At 43.8% G+C, this 18,908-nt stretch overlaps 2 protein-coding genes across 4 annotated transcripts in view; one reads left to right on the top strand and one right to left on the bottom strand.

The window, feature by feature from the left end:
- The window catches only part of kalrna (kalirin RhoGEF kinase a), a 150,585-nt gene extending 144,499 nt beyond the window's left edge, over positions 1-6,086 (bottom strand). The window contains exon 1 of the mRNA XM_076263576.1: positions 5,815-6,086. Coding sequence (XP_076119691.1) covers positions 5,815-5,881 — 67 coding nt within the window. The 5' untranslated portion in view covers positions 5,882-6,086. The remainder of the gene's footprint in view (positions 1-5,814) is intronic.
- An 8,781-nt stretch (positions 6,087-14,867) lies between these two features.
- mylka (myosin, light chain kinase a) overlaps positions 14,868-18,908 on the top strand; it is a 46,155-nt gene continuing 42,114 nt past the window's right edge. For 2 of the 3 annotated variants that reach the window (XM_076263572.1, XM_076263571.1), the window contains exon 1: positions 14,869-15,037. The gene's annotated coding sequence lies outside the window, so the exon portion shown is untranslated. Of the gene's footprint in view, positions 15,038-18,908 lie in introns of all 3 variants that reach the window. The other variant, XM_076263573.1, reaches the window with a different exon arrangement.

Here is an 18,908-nt window from a genome sequence, read left to right as displayed (position 1 = left end):
AATCCACAACAAAGCAATCAAGCCTGAAAAAAAAAAAAGCCTGCTGAAAGTGAGCTCCTGTCCTGCCGGTAGCCAGCGGCCCCTCTCAGGACTCTCTGGAGGGCGTCGCTGTCGATTGGAAGGTAGTGTAATCGGCGGGCAGATACGGGAACGACAGTGCAGCCCTGTGTGGGTGGGTGGGTGGGTGGGGGTGAGGGGTGGCGGGGGTTGGGGGGGTCTTTATCGGGACGTCACTTGGGAGCCGTCCGCCTCCCATCATCCTCACATTAATGCTGTGAGTGGCTAATTGGACTTTCACATAGGGCCGCCACAGCGCTTGACCCCTCCGTAATTAGTTTACCACCGACTAGCCGAGCAAGCCGGGCCAAACAGCCACGGCTGCGACATCACATTTGACAACCAATATGCCCAATAAAGGATTTTTTGGGGGTGGAAATCAATGATTGTTATTCCTACACAAAAGGCCTAGAGAGCACAAATGATACAAAGACTGTGGTCAAATTTCCTCCCCAACAAACACCATCACATAAAATACATCATAGGACTAATTGCTGGCATAAAACAAATGTGACATTTCCCTGAACCTCAAATCTCTTTAGATCCAATCAGATACAGAAAACAAAGTCCTGTTTGGATTTAGACATGTAGACACTTTCTATATTCAGGGAGAATACAGTGCAGTTATTACCATGCTGCTCTTTCCAGGCTTACAACAGAAGAGGATTCTTTCCATCAGCAATCACTGCAAGGATTCGCTACATTAACTCGGGTGAAAAAAAGATGAAAAAAAAGGCCACAGGGTTTTATGGAGACACGTAATGGGTCTATCCATTCAAGATGAACACTTGAAACAGGAGTGGAGGGGCCAAGCAGGTGTTCTGGTTGGACTCTCATATTTTTTATTGTGCCTCACATTCAGTAGCCTGCCCATGAGTAAAGGTCTGCATTTATTTTAAACGGTCACCTGCAAGGTGCACTATATAACCACAATATATCTTTCACCACGTATGATGCCAGAAATATCCCAAGCAAGAGACGGGGATGAGGGACGATGTTTCATCTCCTGAAAATACTTATTGTGTGTCTGCAAAAGACCTCTCAAAACATTCTAGAAAATTTCACCAAAACAATACTTAACTTACATATGATTTGCCTGACAAATAAACATGCCAACATGTACAATGAGAAGCCCTGTCTATCACACACTATCAGGATAAACACAGATGTCTTGCCTCAGGGGAGCGGGTCCCCTCAATTTCTCTAAAAGCCTCGTTTTTTTAAGGAATGGATCAGTTAATAAGATCTGACTCCATTACCCTCCTGGGCCAGCCCCTCCTTTCACTCAGCCCCCCGCAGCATATGGTTACACACTCCACCGTCCGACCAGGGTGTGTGTGTGTGTGTGTGTGTGTGTGTGTGTGTGTGTGTGTGTGTGTGTTGGGGGGGGGGGGTACATCCCCTTTTTCCTCTGTGCTCCCAGTTCTCCTTCTCCCCCTCTCTCTCTCTCTCTGTCCACGTCAGATCATGACTCAATAATCCCCACAAATCTTCTCTCACTCTCCCTATTACCCTGGTGGTTTACGTCGGGCCAATTAGCCATCTGCCAGGCCTCTCCCCGCATTATAGCATCGTGCCGCTCCGATCCGCGCAGACGCACGGCTAGCAGGGGCTACTGTTTGGCCTGCTGCAGAGAGTAGGAGGGATACACAGGAAGAGAGAGTGAGCGAGAGAGACAGCCAGAGAGAGAGAGAAAGAGAGAGAGATAGAGAGAGAGAGACTGAGGAGAATTGGGAGGGCCCAGCACCAAGCTCATTGTTACGGCTGACAGTGGGGGCATCAGACCGCATTGTTCTCCCCCCCACGCTTCCGATCAAGCGTGGAGTGGAGCCGCCATTTATGAGCGTCCTTAGTGGGACCAAGAGGAGGAGGAGAAGGAGGAGGAGGAGACCCCCACTCTGACGCTGGAAGAAAGCCAAGGCCTGTATGAGACTGGAGCTGAGCTGAGCTGAACAGGCGCCTAAAAAAGGCATGAATGAATTCAGCTATTAGCACTTAAGGCTCTCTCAGACAGAGCCCATTAGCCCATCAGTACTATCAGAGATATGCCGTGGCCCAGCTTGAGCACAGGTTCCAAGAGGACCTCAAATGAAATCCTTGCGGATTTTTATGCGATTGTTAAATGTGCTAAGAAAGGAGACCTCGGGGGGGAAATGGTTGACTCGCATTCATGCATCTGCTTAAATACTCCACTTGACACCAGGGACCTAATTACCCCGGGGCGTTTTCATGTAGGCCTTCATTACTGAAGGAAGTCATGTGACCAAATATGCAGCAGGCTCGGGGTCACAGTGTCATCTGCGGAGCCAAAACCCACAGCTGAGCTTTCCTCTTTCATCTTTTTTTAAAATGTGAGTAAAAAATGTGAGCATCTGGTTTGGTGCCTTTGTCTCATTTTGCCACTTTTTTGTGTCACTAAATTTCCCCCTCTCTCTCTCTCCTACTCTCTCCTTTTCTTTACATTTTTTATTCTTTTTATGTCTTTTAAGAGTGGTTGGGTAAAGATAAATCACAAAAAGCTTGTATGGCTTACCCCACAGGCCTTTAGACCGTGGCGTACAGAGAGACAGAGATAGCTAGCTAGCGAGAGAGAGAGAGAGAGGGAGAGAGACAGACAGACAGAAAGAGAGAGAGAGAGAGAGAGAGAGAGAGAAAGCTGTCTGTCCTATCACATACTGAAGTGGAAAATGAAGGTCCTGGGGGCATGGGGGTCAGCCAGCTGCCCCTCACAGATTTCAGACTGTCACCACACTCCAAAGCACTCCGCGTCTGTGGCACCAACACACTCTCTGCACTTTAATTATGGATGAGCCTCATCACCACAGAATACCCACGGCTGAGCCACACAATGGTGGATGTGTTTCACCACCAGCAAAGACTTCGAGCTTTTACAAAAACGTTAAAGACGTATGCAACAACTTCATCAGGCTTCATTGTTCAATAAGTTAATCAGAGTGATAAAGGCCTGCTTCAGAAATGCTGGGAGATGGATGGGGTGGGTGGGGTGGGGTGGGGTGGGGTGAGATAGAAATAGCCTGCTCAGATCCGGATGGTGTAGGTTGCACTCAGGGAGAGCTGAGTCTTGCTGGCTGAAAGGCTGGAGATGTGGATATTGATCCATGGGGTGGGCTCTGCCAATCTCCTGGCCTTATTACCTGAGGCGATGATGGACCAGGCTCCACTAAAATACAGCTAGTTAAAAAAATGAGGGCACACAAGGCCAAATTGCTTCCCCCTTGTAATTGCTTCGGCTCATATTTAACTTACAGCCCCCAAAACAAGGTAGACGCAGAGGTAGACGAAATGGGAGGGCTTTTGTTCTCTCTGATTACTTAGCCCACATAAAAGGCCGTGCTGGAGGGCAGGGGGCGGACCTGTGTCCTCATCCAGAGGAGCACACACCAAGAGGCTGGAGTCCGCTCCACAAAGCAGGGGTGAATTAAAGTTTGCGTTTGAGGTTAAGCTACCTCTGAGCTGTGAAGAAGCAGGCTTGGGGCGGGATGTATCCGGCGAGGGCTCCGGACATAAAACCCACTTTAGAGTCCTTTCAGGCTGGCCATTGTGAATGGATAGCTGCTCGCTCAGCCACATAATGTCTTTCTTCAGCCAGGCAAAACACCCACGGATGTTTGGTTTGGTGGTAGGATCAGGATCGGGGGGGCTGGCTGGGCAGGAGCAGCTGAGGCCAGGGGAGATAGAGGTGGAGGTGGAGGGGTGGAGTAATGGAGGAGGCTCTCTCTCTCTCTCCTATACCCACCCAGAGGGAAAGATCTGCCATGGCGGATCAAGCCCAGCCATCGATGACTGCGACCAGATGCGAGCAGATGTCCCCGTCTCCACTGCTGCTGCCGCCACGGCAAAGTCATGCTCCTCGCCACTGGCCTCGGCCCGAGAGCCGCCATCTGTGAGTCATTTCACGTTCGTCAGATGACCATAAGCAAGAGGAGAGGAGAAGGCGGCAGCCGTGCTGTGGTTCCGAGGACAGACCCTGACACAAAAGACTGACTGTGTCTCTCTCTCCCGCTCTCCCGGCTCCTCTCCAAGCTCGTGTCCCACTTTGCTGCTATGCATATGCCTCAAAACCACAGATGCAGCCCCCCTATGTTCCCTGCTGCAGCCGGTGCCAATCGGCACTAGAAAAGATGCCCATACCCAGCCAAAGACTAGTTTTTATGCTAAGACAGCACTCTTTAGTATACAAACCCACCCCCGCACCCCCCAAGACACAAACATTTCCTGACACTGTCATTTCAGCATGACCCTAAAATGTAATGGAGGGATCATAAACAGCATCAGACAGACAGAGAGAGAGAGAAAGAGAGAGAGAGAGAGAGAGAGAGAGAGAGAGAGAGAATGAATGGAGGGGGAGGTGGATGAGAGGAGTGGGGCATGACTTCCTTCATCAGCACTTCCTCCAGGATCAAGTTGTAAAAGTGCGCTGCTATTTTGACGGGCGGCGTAAACTGCTGAGGAGCGGATCTGGAGAGCAGGGTGAGATTGGAGTGCGGTGAGGCGGGCGAGAGTCAGTGCCAGGGTGTGTCCTCACGCCGCACACTCAGAGTGCAGGACACACAGGCGCGGTGGCATGTGTCTGCTAGCATCCTAACCGACAGAGGCACTGCAGGAGTGCTGGTATCACATCACATGCATGTGCGGTCTGATTCTGAGGCTACATAATGCCCACTTCTGATAGGAGCCTTCAGATCAGTCCTAACAGGTGAACAGGCATTTTATTCAAGAAGGCAATGAAACAAAGTCAATGTGTCTATGTGGGTGTTTGATATTAAGAGTCAAACTCATTCAAAATTCAAAACAATTAAACACCAGTGAACAGGCCAGCCATTCCACTGAATACAGACTACTATTCGACACCCATAATTTGCAAAGATCAAGTATATAGCTGAGCTCCTGTAAAACGGGTTAAGACATAATGAAGATTCCTTTGAAGCAATCATACAATGAATTTATAGATGAAAGCATAACAGCATCCATTGACACTGAGGTTGTGTAGGAGGGGGAAGTCCATACTCTGAGTTGATTGTTCTCACACATTTCTAAATTGGCTTCACTTTGTGAGACCCAAGGTGGCCATAACCTCAGGCCAATTATAGTCTTTCCCCGAAGTTATATGTTTGGGATAGGGGAACGAGACAAACCAAATGTATGTGGCCTCTAACGTAGATGCTTTGTATTTCACACAAGACTGCATCATTGCTTTCTTGAACCCATAGTTTAATTTCCATTGTCGCAAAGTTCCTCTGTGGGTGAAATGTATCGACGTGGAACGACTGTATGCTATCCTTCAACTTTTTGTTTCTTCTACTAGAAGATATAAGAGTTGAAGCGTGAGCGTTTTCAGTAGAAATCCGTGTGACACAGCACGCACAACTGTCAAACAAAAGCGATGTGCTACCCCATGTAAGGATGCATTAGAGAGAGGTCAGATAGAGCTGGTAAGACCTTATTTCAAACAACTTGAGCTGCGTTTGGAGATGGAGAAAAGATGGGAGATATGCTGTCCAGTGTCGACATCAATTGGTCCATATGTTGTATAGTCTATCTGACGGTTTACTTTAGGATACATTGCTGGGTATTAATTATGTGCTTGCGCTCACAGCAACACTCTCTTACAGCTCTGGGATCCCTCTCCGTTTACCAATACAGTGATAAAACCTAAACACACTACTATGATACGTCGAGCCTATCCAAATCCGCTTATTGAAAACTGGAGTAGAATTTGCCTAGTTACTAGCTTACCTGTTTTGAAGAATGCATCCGTATCAGAGTCATTCGGTCCCTCCTCGGCAGCTTCTGCGGAATTCATCTTTTTCTCCTTGAGGTTGAGAACTAATCAGTAAAAAGAAATATATCCAGTGAATAGTGTTGAAGCTGAAAAAAGATCAGTGCATGGGCATCTCCATGTTCTTGAGTTCTTGGTCGTGGCCGTTCCGTTCTCCAGTCCTGGCTCTACGTCTTCTGGTGCCCCTACAATGAACAGCGCCGTGTTTCGGTCTATTGTTTCGAATCCAGCCTCCCTCAGCAGCTCCGGCGCCACAATAGGACCATCAGCGCATGTGACACAGAAGATGCCGTTTAGAGGCTCCGAATTAAGATAGCATTTTACCTAGGCTAAATTGTAAGTTGGGACAACCGAGAAGAATAGGTGAATGAAATTAAAGAAAACCACCGGCATTTTGAATAATTAGCCAAGCTGAGTCTTGCGCTCGCTTGGTTGGATTCGAACGATATCTTTAACAGTGAGTGATGTCACGAAATATACATAATGTAAGGTTAAGTGGCTTTTCCTGGCCAAACTAAGATTTTTAACTCACGAAATCATCGTTTTTTTCAAAACTACCCGTTGTAGACAATATACATAGTCTAACCACTGTTGGAAAATACAGTAAAGTTGTGAAAATAGGCTACGTTTGCACTGGCAGGGCGTATTTTCTTAACAATAGCAGAGAATCTCGGAGTCGGCGCCCTCCTTCCCTACTGAACCCACGCCCCCCTCAGTCACTACACAGAAGTTGTAGGCGCTGCTGCATTCACGGCTTGCAGTTATTCAAATATGGGGCAGTTGGCTCACAAATAATATACATTTGTTATATAATCAATTTGTAATAATAATGTATATAATAAATATATAATACATGTGTATAAATGTTTATAATAAATGTTTATAATCAATTTGTAATATATATATATATAATATATATATATATATATATATATATATATATATATATACACACATTTATTTATATTTATTATATAAATTATTATGTTATTAAATTAGTAGCCTAGCTAATTGTCATTTTGTTTTCTTTCCCGCCTCTTTTGTTTGCCTTTTTTTTTTACCAAATAGCTGTGTGGGTAGAGTAGGCTAGCTCAATAAAAAATAAATATAGCAGACGATGAACACCCAATTTTAGGCTATAGCCTAGCCTTGGTTTTTTGCTGATGGTAGGCCTAGCCTAGAAGAGCTGGGTGCAACAAATGTACACTACACCTACCACAACCTTAAGGAACCGTGTGTGTGTTGGGGTGAAAATGTATTTAGGCTACACATAACATAGAAAATTAAATTAAGACATAACATATAATGAAAAATGTATGAGTTAGTTAATCTGAAAATGTCCATGGGCGTGATGACTTTTTACTTGAACAGCGCACAGCATGGTGACATTGAACAGACCAACCCGGAGCCTTGTTGGCAGTCTGGAGAGCACTGGAAGCACAGATCAGCAGTCCGGTCGACTTTTGACAGCTACAGCTCCTCATGCTAGTTTATTATCAATCCAGCGTTCCTGGGCAATCATCCAGTTCCCAGGTGGCTAGCATAGTATGACAGCTGTCAGCTTCATATGGGCCTGGTATTGAAAACGTGACTGGTATGATTTTCTGATAGACGTAACCTAACCTACAGATCTATAACATTCAGACCATTGGCAGAGCCAGACTATGAAGATCTAAAAGAAGGGAAACAGTGCCCTCTAGTGGTAAGTGTCCCAGCCTAGGCCTACGTCATGTAGCCCATGAGGTTCTAAATTCTATTTTGACAATCTCATACAACAACATTCGAAAAACTCACTCACTCATTCGGCGTTGTGCGTGAATCAAGACGTGTTACTTTTAGAAAAATTGCGGCCGGCTGTTTAGTACCAATCTCTTGTTTCAGTCTGTTAAATTGCCAAATATAGGTTACATATAAATGTCTCAGTCGAGAGAAGATGTCTTCATCCCAGATACACTGCCAGAATTTCTGAAGCAGTACACAAAAGATGTGATCCGAACTCAACCTGAAGATCTTCTTCAATGGTCTCATAAGTAAGTCCCTAATAGACTAGAGTCAATTATAGCTTTTGGCTACATTTAAGTCCACTCAGAAAGACAAGTCAGTAACTATTTCTTCACTGCATTGTCAGACTGTTTTTTTTTTAATGTTATGATAATATTTGTTTTATTAAGCACTTTAATATTTGAAGTATATCAAGCCTGAAATGATGCTAGAATGTATATATTCAGGTACTTCACTGCTCTGGTAAAGGGGCAGCCTCTACCGGTAGGCCAGCCATCTGATCACCATTTGTTACAAGCCGTAAGGAATCTCACTCCAGAAATTTTGAGAGGACTACATTCCCAGGTGGGTAGCTACTGAGGTTTTTCCTTATCTATTAACTTTGTGAATAATATTATGAACAACCACAATGCCACAACTACTAATAAAGGGTAGGCCTACCTTACAACGTCACCTTATCCCTCCTTGACTGTTAAACATGTTTGTGATGTAATACAATGTGCAATGTGTCTACTGAAAATATTCAGTTCCACAAGCAAAGAATGGTCAGCCAGAAGGACATCATGTTGGCGTGGAAGTCCCTGAACCTGGCTGAGAACTGCCTCAGTGAGGCCTTCACGCTGGGCCGCTTCGGGGAGCCGGTGGAGTGGATGAAGTTCTTCACTCTCTGCTGCAACCATCTGGGAGGGGTGAGTATGGGCTGGTCCTTGATTATGCATGTAGAGTCATATTTACTTTGGACACATTTTCATTGGTGCCTTCATCTTGGCAATGGCTTTTGTTCAAAGCACCAGAATATTGTACATTTTAATTTTGGTGTGTCATCTTTAAAAAGAAGTAGCAGTAATGTCAATGCTATAAGTGAGTTGTAAAGTTGTGGTTGTAAAGGGTTAAACTGAATTATAATGTCACACCCCTTACCCTCAAGCCGGACCTATTTGATGAGTAAATATTAATTTAACAAAAAAAAAAACATTGTCATTCTGGCTAGAATTAATTACCCACTGGATCAAGGTACATGCATGTTTCCTTCATCCTTATCATTCATCACTACTGAGAGGAATTTTGACTTGAAGAAAGAAAGCAAACTGGTGTTCATGTTCTGACAGAATATCAGACAAGCACTGGTCCAGGCCTGCTACATCCTGAACTCGGACCCTCAGTGCCAGCCACCCGATGCTTGTGTTCCATTCAACATGTTCAAGTGCCTGTATTTCTACCTGGTACATGTGACTGGCAAGCTCACCCGAAAACAGGCGGAGGAGACACTGACAGTCCTCCAGCAGCAAACGTAAGTCATTTGCATTTGGATTTGACGTGAATCATTTAGCAAGATAAGTTAAGTTATCCACCCATTCATGTAGTGGTGAAATGGTTACATTCATAGAGTTCGATAAAAATATTCTCCCTAACTTGCAGGCATAATGGGGTGGTGAAGGTATCTGACTTCATCAATGACTATAAACTCATCCTAGATCCAACCCAGTGATCTCCTCCAAGATCTCTTCCAAGAATACATGTTTTTTTTTTTCTGTAATAAACCTGACTTTTTACTGTCAATACATTTTCTCATGCACTTAGCAGAAAAGTAGAATGGAAATAATTAGTAACAATTACAGGAAATGGATTTTTGGCCTTTACTCTATTGATAATAACAGATAAGGAACGACAAGCTGATTTCTCAGAAAGCATTTTTAAGTGCGAAATGGGCTTGTATTGTTGGGTTGGGTGTTGGCACTGGTGGCCTGACCCTCCCTAGAGGAGCACCCTGGCCCTGTGAGCGAGCACCTTCTCCCACAGATGGACACGCTGGGCCGACAGGTGCCAGGAAGTGACACTCTTCCTTTAAGCAGGTTTGGAGCTGTAGGCTACGAAAATATCCACTTTCGGCTGGCTATTCTGAGTCCCACCTCCTAGCTAGCCAAATGCTTCATTACATGGCAGAAAATATTTATGTTTTCCCTCTCTCTCCTACACTTACACACAAACACAGAGACACACACACATTTTTGCACATTTGCTCTCTTTCTTTCTCTCTCTCTCCCCCTAGAATCTCATCTCCACCCATTGTGATTATGGTGGAGATAAACATTAGGCAAATCTGATTACGCTGCAAAGTGCGATCGCTGGTCCAGGTCCAACTCCTGTCGTTTCCATGGCCACCCAAGTACAGAGTGTTCAGTAGTGCTAGTGCTGGAGACCGTTGGGCCAGGAGACTTGGGGCCATCGGAGCATGGCCTGTTAACAGGGCACTGGGAGATGGCAGCCAGCCAGTTTCCTCATGCTTACCAATGACCTGAGACAAATGCACGGCATATGGTTTAGGCATTGAAAAGCCCGCAAAAAACACAGTCATGCCAAGGCGTACATGCCGAAATTAAAATAGAATGCGCATGAATTCATGGGAGAATGAGCAAGACTGTAAAGGGATATTGGCCTTAACTGATAATGTCTTGAAAACAGTCAGACAGTTAAATGTTTCCTTTGTGGATTTGTGGTGAAATACACATGACGTGTCATTCAAGGCCCTCTCTAAGAGTGCGATTTGACATATGTGCTGTGTTGTGAAAAACTGTCAGCACATACACATACATACACTCTAACATTCACATGTGTGTGTGTGCTTGCACTTTAATACTCCACAAATAGATGTGAGGTGAATGATTACTGAAGGCTTGTGGGTCATTAAAGGAACCATGCAGTCCAGGTGTAATGTATTTCAAAGTCAAAGTCAAAGTCTGCTTTATTGTCAATTTCTTCACATGCCCAGACATACAAAGAGATCGAAATTACGAAATTTGGCTAGTGGAATAAGCAATTCCACTGGAAGCATTTTTGTCTTTTTCTTCAGGAACTTCCGTTGTGTTAACCCATGTGGATTGTGTATGTGCTACAATAAAGTGTCCATGACAGCAGTGTCACTGGATCTAAACAAACGTTCAAAGTGGCTTCAATAGCAGGCATCCCCAGAGTATTTACAGCAATCGAGCATGTTTGTGTCAGTCAAAGGAGAATTGAATCCTCTGTGACGTGCAGGTTTATGCATCTTATAGCTCAGCTTTCCCTCGATCGCATCTTCAAATCTCTTTGGGCAGTATAGTGAACTTTGACCTCAATTTACATCTCTCTGAACCCCTTCTTCCACTAATGGTTCTCAATATGGATGTGCATGATATACTGTGAAGGTGGCAGCATAACATTTAGAATTCTGAAACAGAGCATTTGAAATGCAATGCCAGTAGAGCAGCACCTCCCTGTTGAGTAGGCCTATAAGTAAATTATTGAAACAGGTGGTTGAGCAACAATCAAAGTAAATAATCCTTTCAGTGTCCCACTTGACCTAACGTAGCCTTTTGAGGTTGAATGCAAGTACAACCGTCAGATTTGGCAAACTGGGCAAATTATTGAGGACATAAGAAAATTGAGACCGAGGGTTTGGCAGCCGAAAGCAGGCGCATAGCTTTCCTTGTGTGAGAGACATATGCACCAAGAAAGGTTTCCTAGGGGATGACATTTTTACGACTGTATTTTGAAGGATGGGGCTGTGGCAAACTGCCTCGGAGGGAAATCTCCGCTGACTTGATCCACTGCGCGAGACGGCTTGGGGGCGTGCAGCGCTTGAAGCTTGCTGGCCCAAACTCGCCTCATCAGTCACGCGTCTTGTTTGCACTTCCTGTGCCTGTGCCACTCGCGCCAACAGGATACGCTCTGGACTTGTACTTACTTACAGCCATCAAAATGCACCTGGACTCTCCTACCTGAGAACACATGTTCTGTCATATCAGTCTCCTGGAGCTGAAGAAATTTCCAGGATTTTTTGTCTGACTAAAAAAACAAAATAAATAAATGTCCATGAGAATAGTAATGTGGTTTTGGAGTGCTTCACCTTTGTTCAGGTACAGTGCAAAAGTTCTTGATTCTTCAATTACTATACAGAAAAGAGAGATTTATTGACCAATGATGACAAAAAATATCAACTTAATGGTGATTATGGGACCTGGGTCCTGTCTAATGGCATTGCTTTTGTAACAAGGGGATTATGTATTGGTTAAAAAAGAATACCAAAAAAGTGGGGGGAGGGAAGTTGGGGAAAGTACACTAAACCACTACTGATAACCAGTTATATGTGATGGGGATCTGGAAAAACCCATCACATAGTGAAATCAAACATCTTTGATTTCTGCTCCATTTCAACCTTCTCTGGTGAAATTTCACCAACTTAAGATTCTGATACCATCCTAGCAACATCCTGGATACCGCCCCCTAGCAACACCCTGGATACCCTGTAGGTCTTACTAGGATGGTATTAGAATCGTGAGTTGGTGAAATTTCACCATGTGTTTGGTTTTCCCAGATCCTATCACATATTTTGATGGAACCACTAAGTAGAATGCAAGATTAATTAAGAGAAACAGCTTGACTCATTCTATCAGAGCAGATAACAACACCTCTCTACCTGTTTACTTGAACTGGCAAAATGTCTTGACAAAACTTTGGGAGTATGTTGACATTCCGAGAAATCGCCCAGCGCTTTTCTGCGCTTTAATCAGCGCTTTAATCAGAGGGAGATCCCTCCCCAATTACACAGATACAGCTGAGGACTGCCAGGAAGAGAACAATTACACCACCAGCGATAGGAAGACCAGCGGCGCCTGGGGTCACCCTCTCTCTTATCCCCTCATGTCTACTGCAGGTCAGCCTCAGGCCAGGGTAGCTCAGGACTCAGATCAGATCATTGTTAAAAGCCTATTTTCTAGGTTTTTAAGACAATGTATATGCACAGTAAATAGTTGAATAGTTGAGGTTTTTTTTTTATATATTTTACATATTTTTTCAAATATAAAGCACTTAAGATCTGTCCTGATCGGTTATTTGCTTTCAGTTATGTGTTTATCGCCAGTTCTGTAAACACAATGTTAAACTTTATTTTTACATTGAAATGTAAATGTTATTACTCAACATGGTCCAACGGAACACCAAACTTCAAATGCTTTAGGGAAGGAAACCCACCAGCAGTCTTCTCTTCTGTGTTGAATTTACAGTAGGTGATCAGCTGACTTGCATACATTTCAAAGGATGCCCTGTTGGGTAGCTGAGTCAGTGAGTTTGTTGACTGGGGTTGAAATGGGGGCTGCTTCTCATTTTCAGACAAACCTTATGATTGTTTTGTCTGCTGTTTCGTTTGAGGCAGCACTCCCAGAAAATGTTTACTTTTACCTTTCCGGTGGACTGCACTTGATCTGATTCCCACTGCTCAAACACTTGAGTGTACTGAATGAAGGAAGCCATGGACCATGCATGCCCCCTTAACTGCTTTCAATGCTGCACGAAATAGGCCTACATCTCCACATCAACAGAAAAATAAAATGCACTAATTTTACTCGTGTATTAGTCATTTTACAGCAAACCAACAAGAGTCAGATACATGTGTATGAATGTGTGGTTTTCAAATATTATGTGAATCAAATCTCCTGACGTTATCTGAAGTTGTTGAGAATCTGAGAAAATACACTCTTGTACTCTTCTCTACCGACAGTAATAAGCAAATGACACCAGAGGGCGCAATGAGAAAAATAAGACAAGCCTTACTATTACTTATCTCCAGACTATATCAAAACACTACACTCACCGATACTTTCATAGGTGTAGCGAAGATTTTACATTTGATCCATTCAACGTTTTGTATTTTCATCCATTTGATGTTGTTGAAGATTGGACTCTACCAGTCCAATCTTTAATGCAGAGTAGGCTAAGTAGACTACCATTTAAAAAAAATGACAGCCTGCTCAAAATAATGTAGCCTGTGTCTGAAGACGTTTTAATTTGGGCGGCTATTTTACTTGGTCACCGCCGAACTGATGAATATGGGCACGACAGATTATGGTCACACCGATAGCCTGACATCTTCGTAGACACTGTCCCATGCTTCATACATTCACTCACATCCTAACTTTAATTAGATTTGCCCTCAACACTGATTTTTTCTTCCCCACGATATACACTCATGGGTTTTTTGCCGTCTTCCTTCTCCCCCCCTCAGCGTCATTTCTAAATAGGTCTGCCATCGTTCAGTGTTGACAGGTTGCGATATACGAGCTGTAAGGGCACAAAAGCATTGCGCTGTACAGTGACAGCCAGGAGACTTGGCAGGTGTTTTCACCATTCAGCTCTTAACTGGAATCCCATACTGTCAAAATGGCGATTCCACATGCTGAAGCAGTCAGCAGCTCAGCTGTGTTCCTGCTACACTTGAACATATATTTCTCACCGTAATATTTCTTTCACTATCGCCAGATATTTGGCCAAAATAAGTTTTCACACCGTCTTATCTGTATATGTTATGTGTGTTGTTGTTCCGAAATGTTTTGATTGGCACAGGTGATGTTCCATGTGCATTTCAAGTCTTCACGCATGTTGGAGGAAGAAAACAGAAGGGGGGGGGGGGGTTGACTTTGGATGGGAGTTCAGTTGCTTTCACGCTCGGATTCTGGTTGCAGTAAGACAGGGGAGAATACCATTGGACATGTGTTGTGGTATACTGTTATCAATGCGTTTCTCATGTTTAGTTAATTTAAAACCAAACATCACTATTGGAGAGGAAATACAGGCGCGCGCAGGAACGCACAGCCTATGCGCGCGTTTAAACTGAAATGTTGGCAGACTTTTTTGGGGGGAGAGCTTTGAAGCTTTCTTTACTCTCCTCCAAGAAAATAATTAATATATTATTCATAAAGGGCTACTACATGTGAACCAAACGCCTCTTTAACGTAATACGGAAAAATGAAAAATATTCGCTAAACAAGTCAACGGCAATTTAACAGACAAACAATATCCTACTGTGAAAAAAAGTTAGAAACAGAGAACTAGGCATCAAATGTTAGGTCTGCACGATATTTCAGACCTCCCCCTCCCACTTTCTTCATCTTACGACCAATGGAAGGAGGACGCTGGGCTTATGTTGTCAGGACGCCTGCCAATAAGTTTGATACCAACAAGGAAAAACACATACTGTAATACCCCAATAATACAGACAGGGTCAGGACGGGACCTCTCCAGTATTCTTGCGGTGTCTTGGTGTGTCTATGAAACAGAGGACTGATCACTCATCCCAGATCACACGTTTTTCAAGACAGTACTCGAGTAGCGATTTCGTGAGTGAAACACTTGGCAGCCGTTACGGTAAGTCATGATGTTTGTGTCTATTTAGGATTCATAGTCCTCCCAAACAAAGGAGATTTATTGATTTAAAGTTAAATTATAAATGAAAGAGACATGCGTGTTGATGTGTTCGAAGGATATATTCAGATTCATTGCTACATTATACTGTTTTTAATATTATAGATTCAGTATTAATTTGCATACCGTGGTAATTAAAGTAAAGCAAAAGTACTACGTAACTTCATTCTTGAAAAGCATGTGTTAAGTGCAAAATAAAATGCTGCACTTCAGATGTTGAAAACTCTGTCAAGGTTGCATACTGAATATACTGAAAATATTTCTGTAGTTTCTCTCAGTTTAAATGAGAGCAGTCAGCATGAATAGAACTACATTTGATCACACACACAGTACTTTTTGTGAACAGTTGAACATAGTTAAAAGGAATACAGTGTAACAACATCAGATCCAATGCCAGAAATGGTTACTCTGTTAGTGTCTAGGAATTTCCCACCAGTTATTAACTCTAGCTTCTCAGATGTTCTGCTCCTGAGTATTTAATTTCCTTGTATAGCAGAATTATGGGTGTTCTAAAAGGATCTCAAGAGGGTTGGGTCCTTTTCATCATGTTTTATCCAAGTGCAGTGGTGAGCCTTGCTATTCCCTGGGCAGGAAGAGGTTTAAGCGCTCTGTGAAGAATGCAGCTCAGTTAATGGAAACCACACAGGCTTTTGAAAATTATATCTAGACTAATTAATTATCAGATAGCAGACATTGGTATTGATGGTCAAAATTATATAGTGCACTGCAGCACAACTATGCACAGCTAAAGCCCAACTATGATATTCAGAGATCTGCTTCCTGGAAATACCCCCCCCCCCCCCCCACACACACACACACACACCCCCACCCCCATGTGTAATAGCTTTAAACCATAAGAACATTGATTTTCAGACGTGGCCAGTAACAACAAGGCAACAAGGTGGCTGGAGGGAGCTGCAGGTTTTCAGACACTAACTAAACTGACAGAGCACTCTCTCTCTCTCCAGCTGTGCTTTGGCACTCTGTTACTTTTGACGGAATCCGGAGCTTAAAATGGCCCTGAACAAGGTCAAAACCCTCCGCTCCTCTACTTTTCTGTCCCCCAAAGCTGAGAATAAGGCACAAAGAGCCTGTGTGCTCACACATTCACTAGAAACAAAGGTGAGGTCACCTAGTGTGATTCTCAGGGATTCAGGACTGAACAGCTGACGGTGAAAGAGTAAAAGCATAACAACTGAATATACACCAAGAGGTACTGTATGCCTTTCTTTCTGTCCAGCAAATGATTGAAGAGATCCTCCACCTATACTTATGAATTTACAGAGGAAGAACAACATTGGAGTAAACTAGGGTAAAGATGATGGAAACAATTAGGGCATCAGCCAAAATGGCTCATTTGGACAGTGGACACTATTTGCCCACTGCCCAGGAGGGTTGATGACATTGTCACTGTCTTATTATCCGCATCAGTAACTATCTTTCACCCTTGTTTGTGCAGCTGAGGCATATTACATGTTCAGGGTGGCTGCACAAACAAATGTTCTTTTTGGAAAGGCTTGTTGCCGTCATTTTATTCCGCAAATCTCATCAGTCACCTCTGGTGTTTATGCTTAAGTGCTCACCAGTCTGGTATGAGAGGCCGAAGATAAAGAGACCATGCCGTCTGCGGAGATTAGATTTGACCATGTTGGTATTTTATTGCTAGTTTTCCACTAAAATGGATTTGTTCTAAATGTGTGACCCGATTAATCATGGAGGTGGCTTATGGATGCTGTTGTCATGGGGATAAGTTTGCACAACAATATCTGAGGGTACCTAACCCAACCAGTCAGAATGTTTTTCTACTTTTCTACTTCCTGACCGCACCATCATGTACCTTTTTTTTTTTTAAGTATTTTTTTGGGGCTTTTTTATGCCTTTAATTTGATAGGACAGTGGAGAATGACAGGAAGCGAGTGGGAGAGAGAGTCGGGGTGGGATCCGGAAAGGACCACGGGGCGGGAATCGAACCCCGGTCGCCGGCGTATGGTGCAGGTGCCCCTGCCAGTTGCGCCACGGCTGGGGCCAACCATCATGTACTTTTTGAGCCTCATACAGCATGACACTGGGTAGGCCTCTGTAATGACTGTGATGAACAGAGAAAGTGGATTCGGTGTTTGTCAGCAATTGAATGCTCAAGAAGAAAATATTGAGCATTTTTTTCTACGGCTGTATCGGTCTCTGTTTACTTGATGTAAATAATTTACATGGGAAATTATTTTGTTTGGTCATCTATGGACTGCAAATCCTGATGAAATTCCAAAGCCTGGTATGTCAGCGTTAATGCTTCAACAATCAAACAAGTTCAGGCCAGGTTTAAGTCAAGGGTGTGATGCATTCTGGGCAAGCCTTCTGTTTAGGTTTTCGTTCCTGATCGCCCTCTCTGCCGTTTAATGACCTGAGACGAGGCATGACAGTCACCTGAGTTTCGCTGAGCTTCATCTCTCATTAATGGACTGAAATGAAGGTGAATGACCTCAAGGCCGTGGAAGCCTGTGGATGTTTGCTGAAACAGGTGCTGTGGAGATGGGGCCTTCTAGACACTAGGGTTAACAAGTCATCACCGGCTACTCTCTACTCTCCAGCTTTGCATTCCTCAGACTCTATCTGTCCCAAAACTAGCATCTTCCAAAAAAAGCATGTGTGCACAGCACACAGTAGAACCTCTTCCTACCCTATGGGACATCAGCGATAAAAACGCAAGGAATAAATATTTTTTGTCTATTAGACTAATATTTCAATCTGTAATTTAATGGGATCATAAACACTTTTAGTCTCATGTATGAGAATAGATAGCATATTTGTTCATTTTCTGTGATTTCAGGATTATTAAGATTACCTAATAATTCATTACAGATATTCACACAAAATATAGTTATGTCCTGTATTATTGTTACTCCAGAACAGAACATGTTATTTTTTAATGGTCCATTATTGCCAACATAAGTATAAGTATAAGTATATATACTCTTTTGATCCCGTGAGGGAAATTTGGTCTCTGCATTTATCCCAATCCGTGAATTAGTGAAACACACAGTGAAGTGTAGCACACACAAATCCCGGTGCAGTTAGCTGCCTGCAACAACAGCGGCGCTCGGGGAGCAGTGAGGGGTTAGGTGCCTTGCTCAAGGGCACTTCAGCTGTGCCTACTGGTCGGGGTTCGAACCGCTACCGGGGTTCGAGTCTGAAGCGCTAACCAGTAGGCCCAGAAGAAAGTGTCTTTTGTTTTAGCAGGGTGACATCATTCATGTCCCTGTCTAACTGGGCCCTGTTGACTCAAGGCCACTCCACACAGAGTTGACCAAACAAACACCAGAGCCCCCTGGTATACCCTGTGCAGTGTCAACTGATAAACGAGCAGTCTTTTCATGTTATCACTGCGTTTTCAGAAGAGGTGAACAAAGCAGTGTGTTGCTCCACCGATAGCTCCAGCTAACGATAATGAATTCATTTGAACGACAGAAACAGGCACACCGATCTAATCTACTTCATGGTGGAGCCCAAATCTGTATTTCTCTGAGTGGAGACAGGTCTTTACAAAGGTGAGTGAAAGACTCTTACATCACCAGTACTTAGGCTTTTTCCTGGGAGGTAGTTTCACAGATAATGCTCCATGGTACTCATAGTCATATACAGTAGAGTTTGAGATAGTTTTACCTTTTTCTCCCTTTGATCAAATGGGATGCCTGCATTTTGTTTTGGGATAGGATAGCTTGAATATAACGTCCTGCCAGTCCTGCCGCACAGCTCTTACAGCAACTGGTCAGAGTGAGATTTACTTGGAGGAGTGGCAAAGCTTTGTTCAAAGCATCTT

This window comes from Alosa pseudoharengus, unplaced genomic scaffold (assembly GCF_046254945.1).
Source record: "Alosa pseudoharengus isolate Yale_2024_CS ecotype anadromous, Long Island Sound unplaced genomic scaffold, YU_APseudo_1.1 YU_APseudo_1.1_scf_3, whole genome shotgun sequence".
NCBI lineage: Eukaryota > Metazoa > Chordata > Actinopteri > Clupeiformes > Clupeidae > Alosa > Alosa pseudoharengus.
The sequence above is the reverse complement of the archived record's forward strand: the minus strand, read 5'-3'. Positions and strand labels throughout refer to the sequence as shown.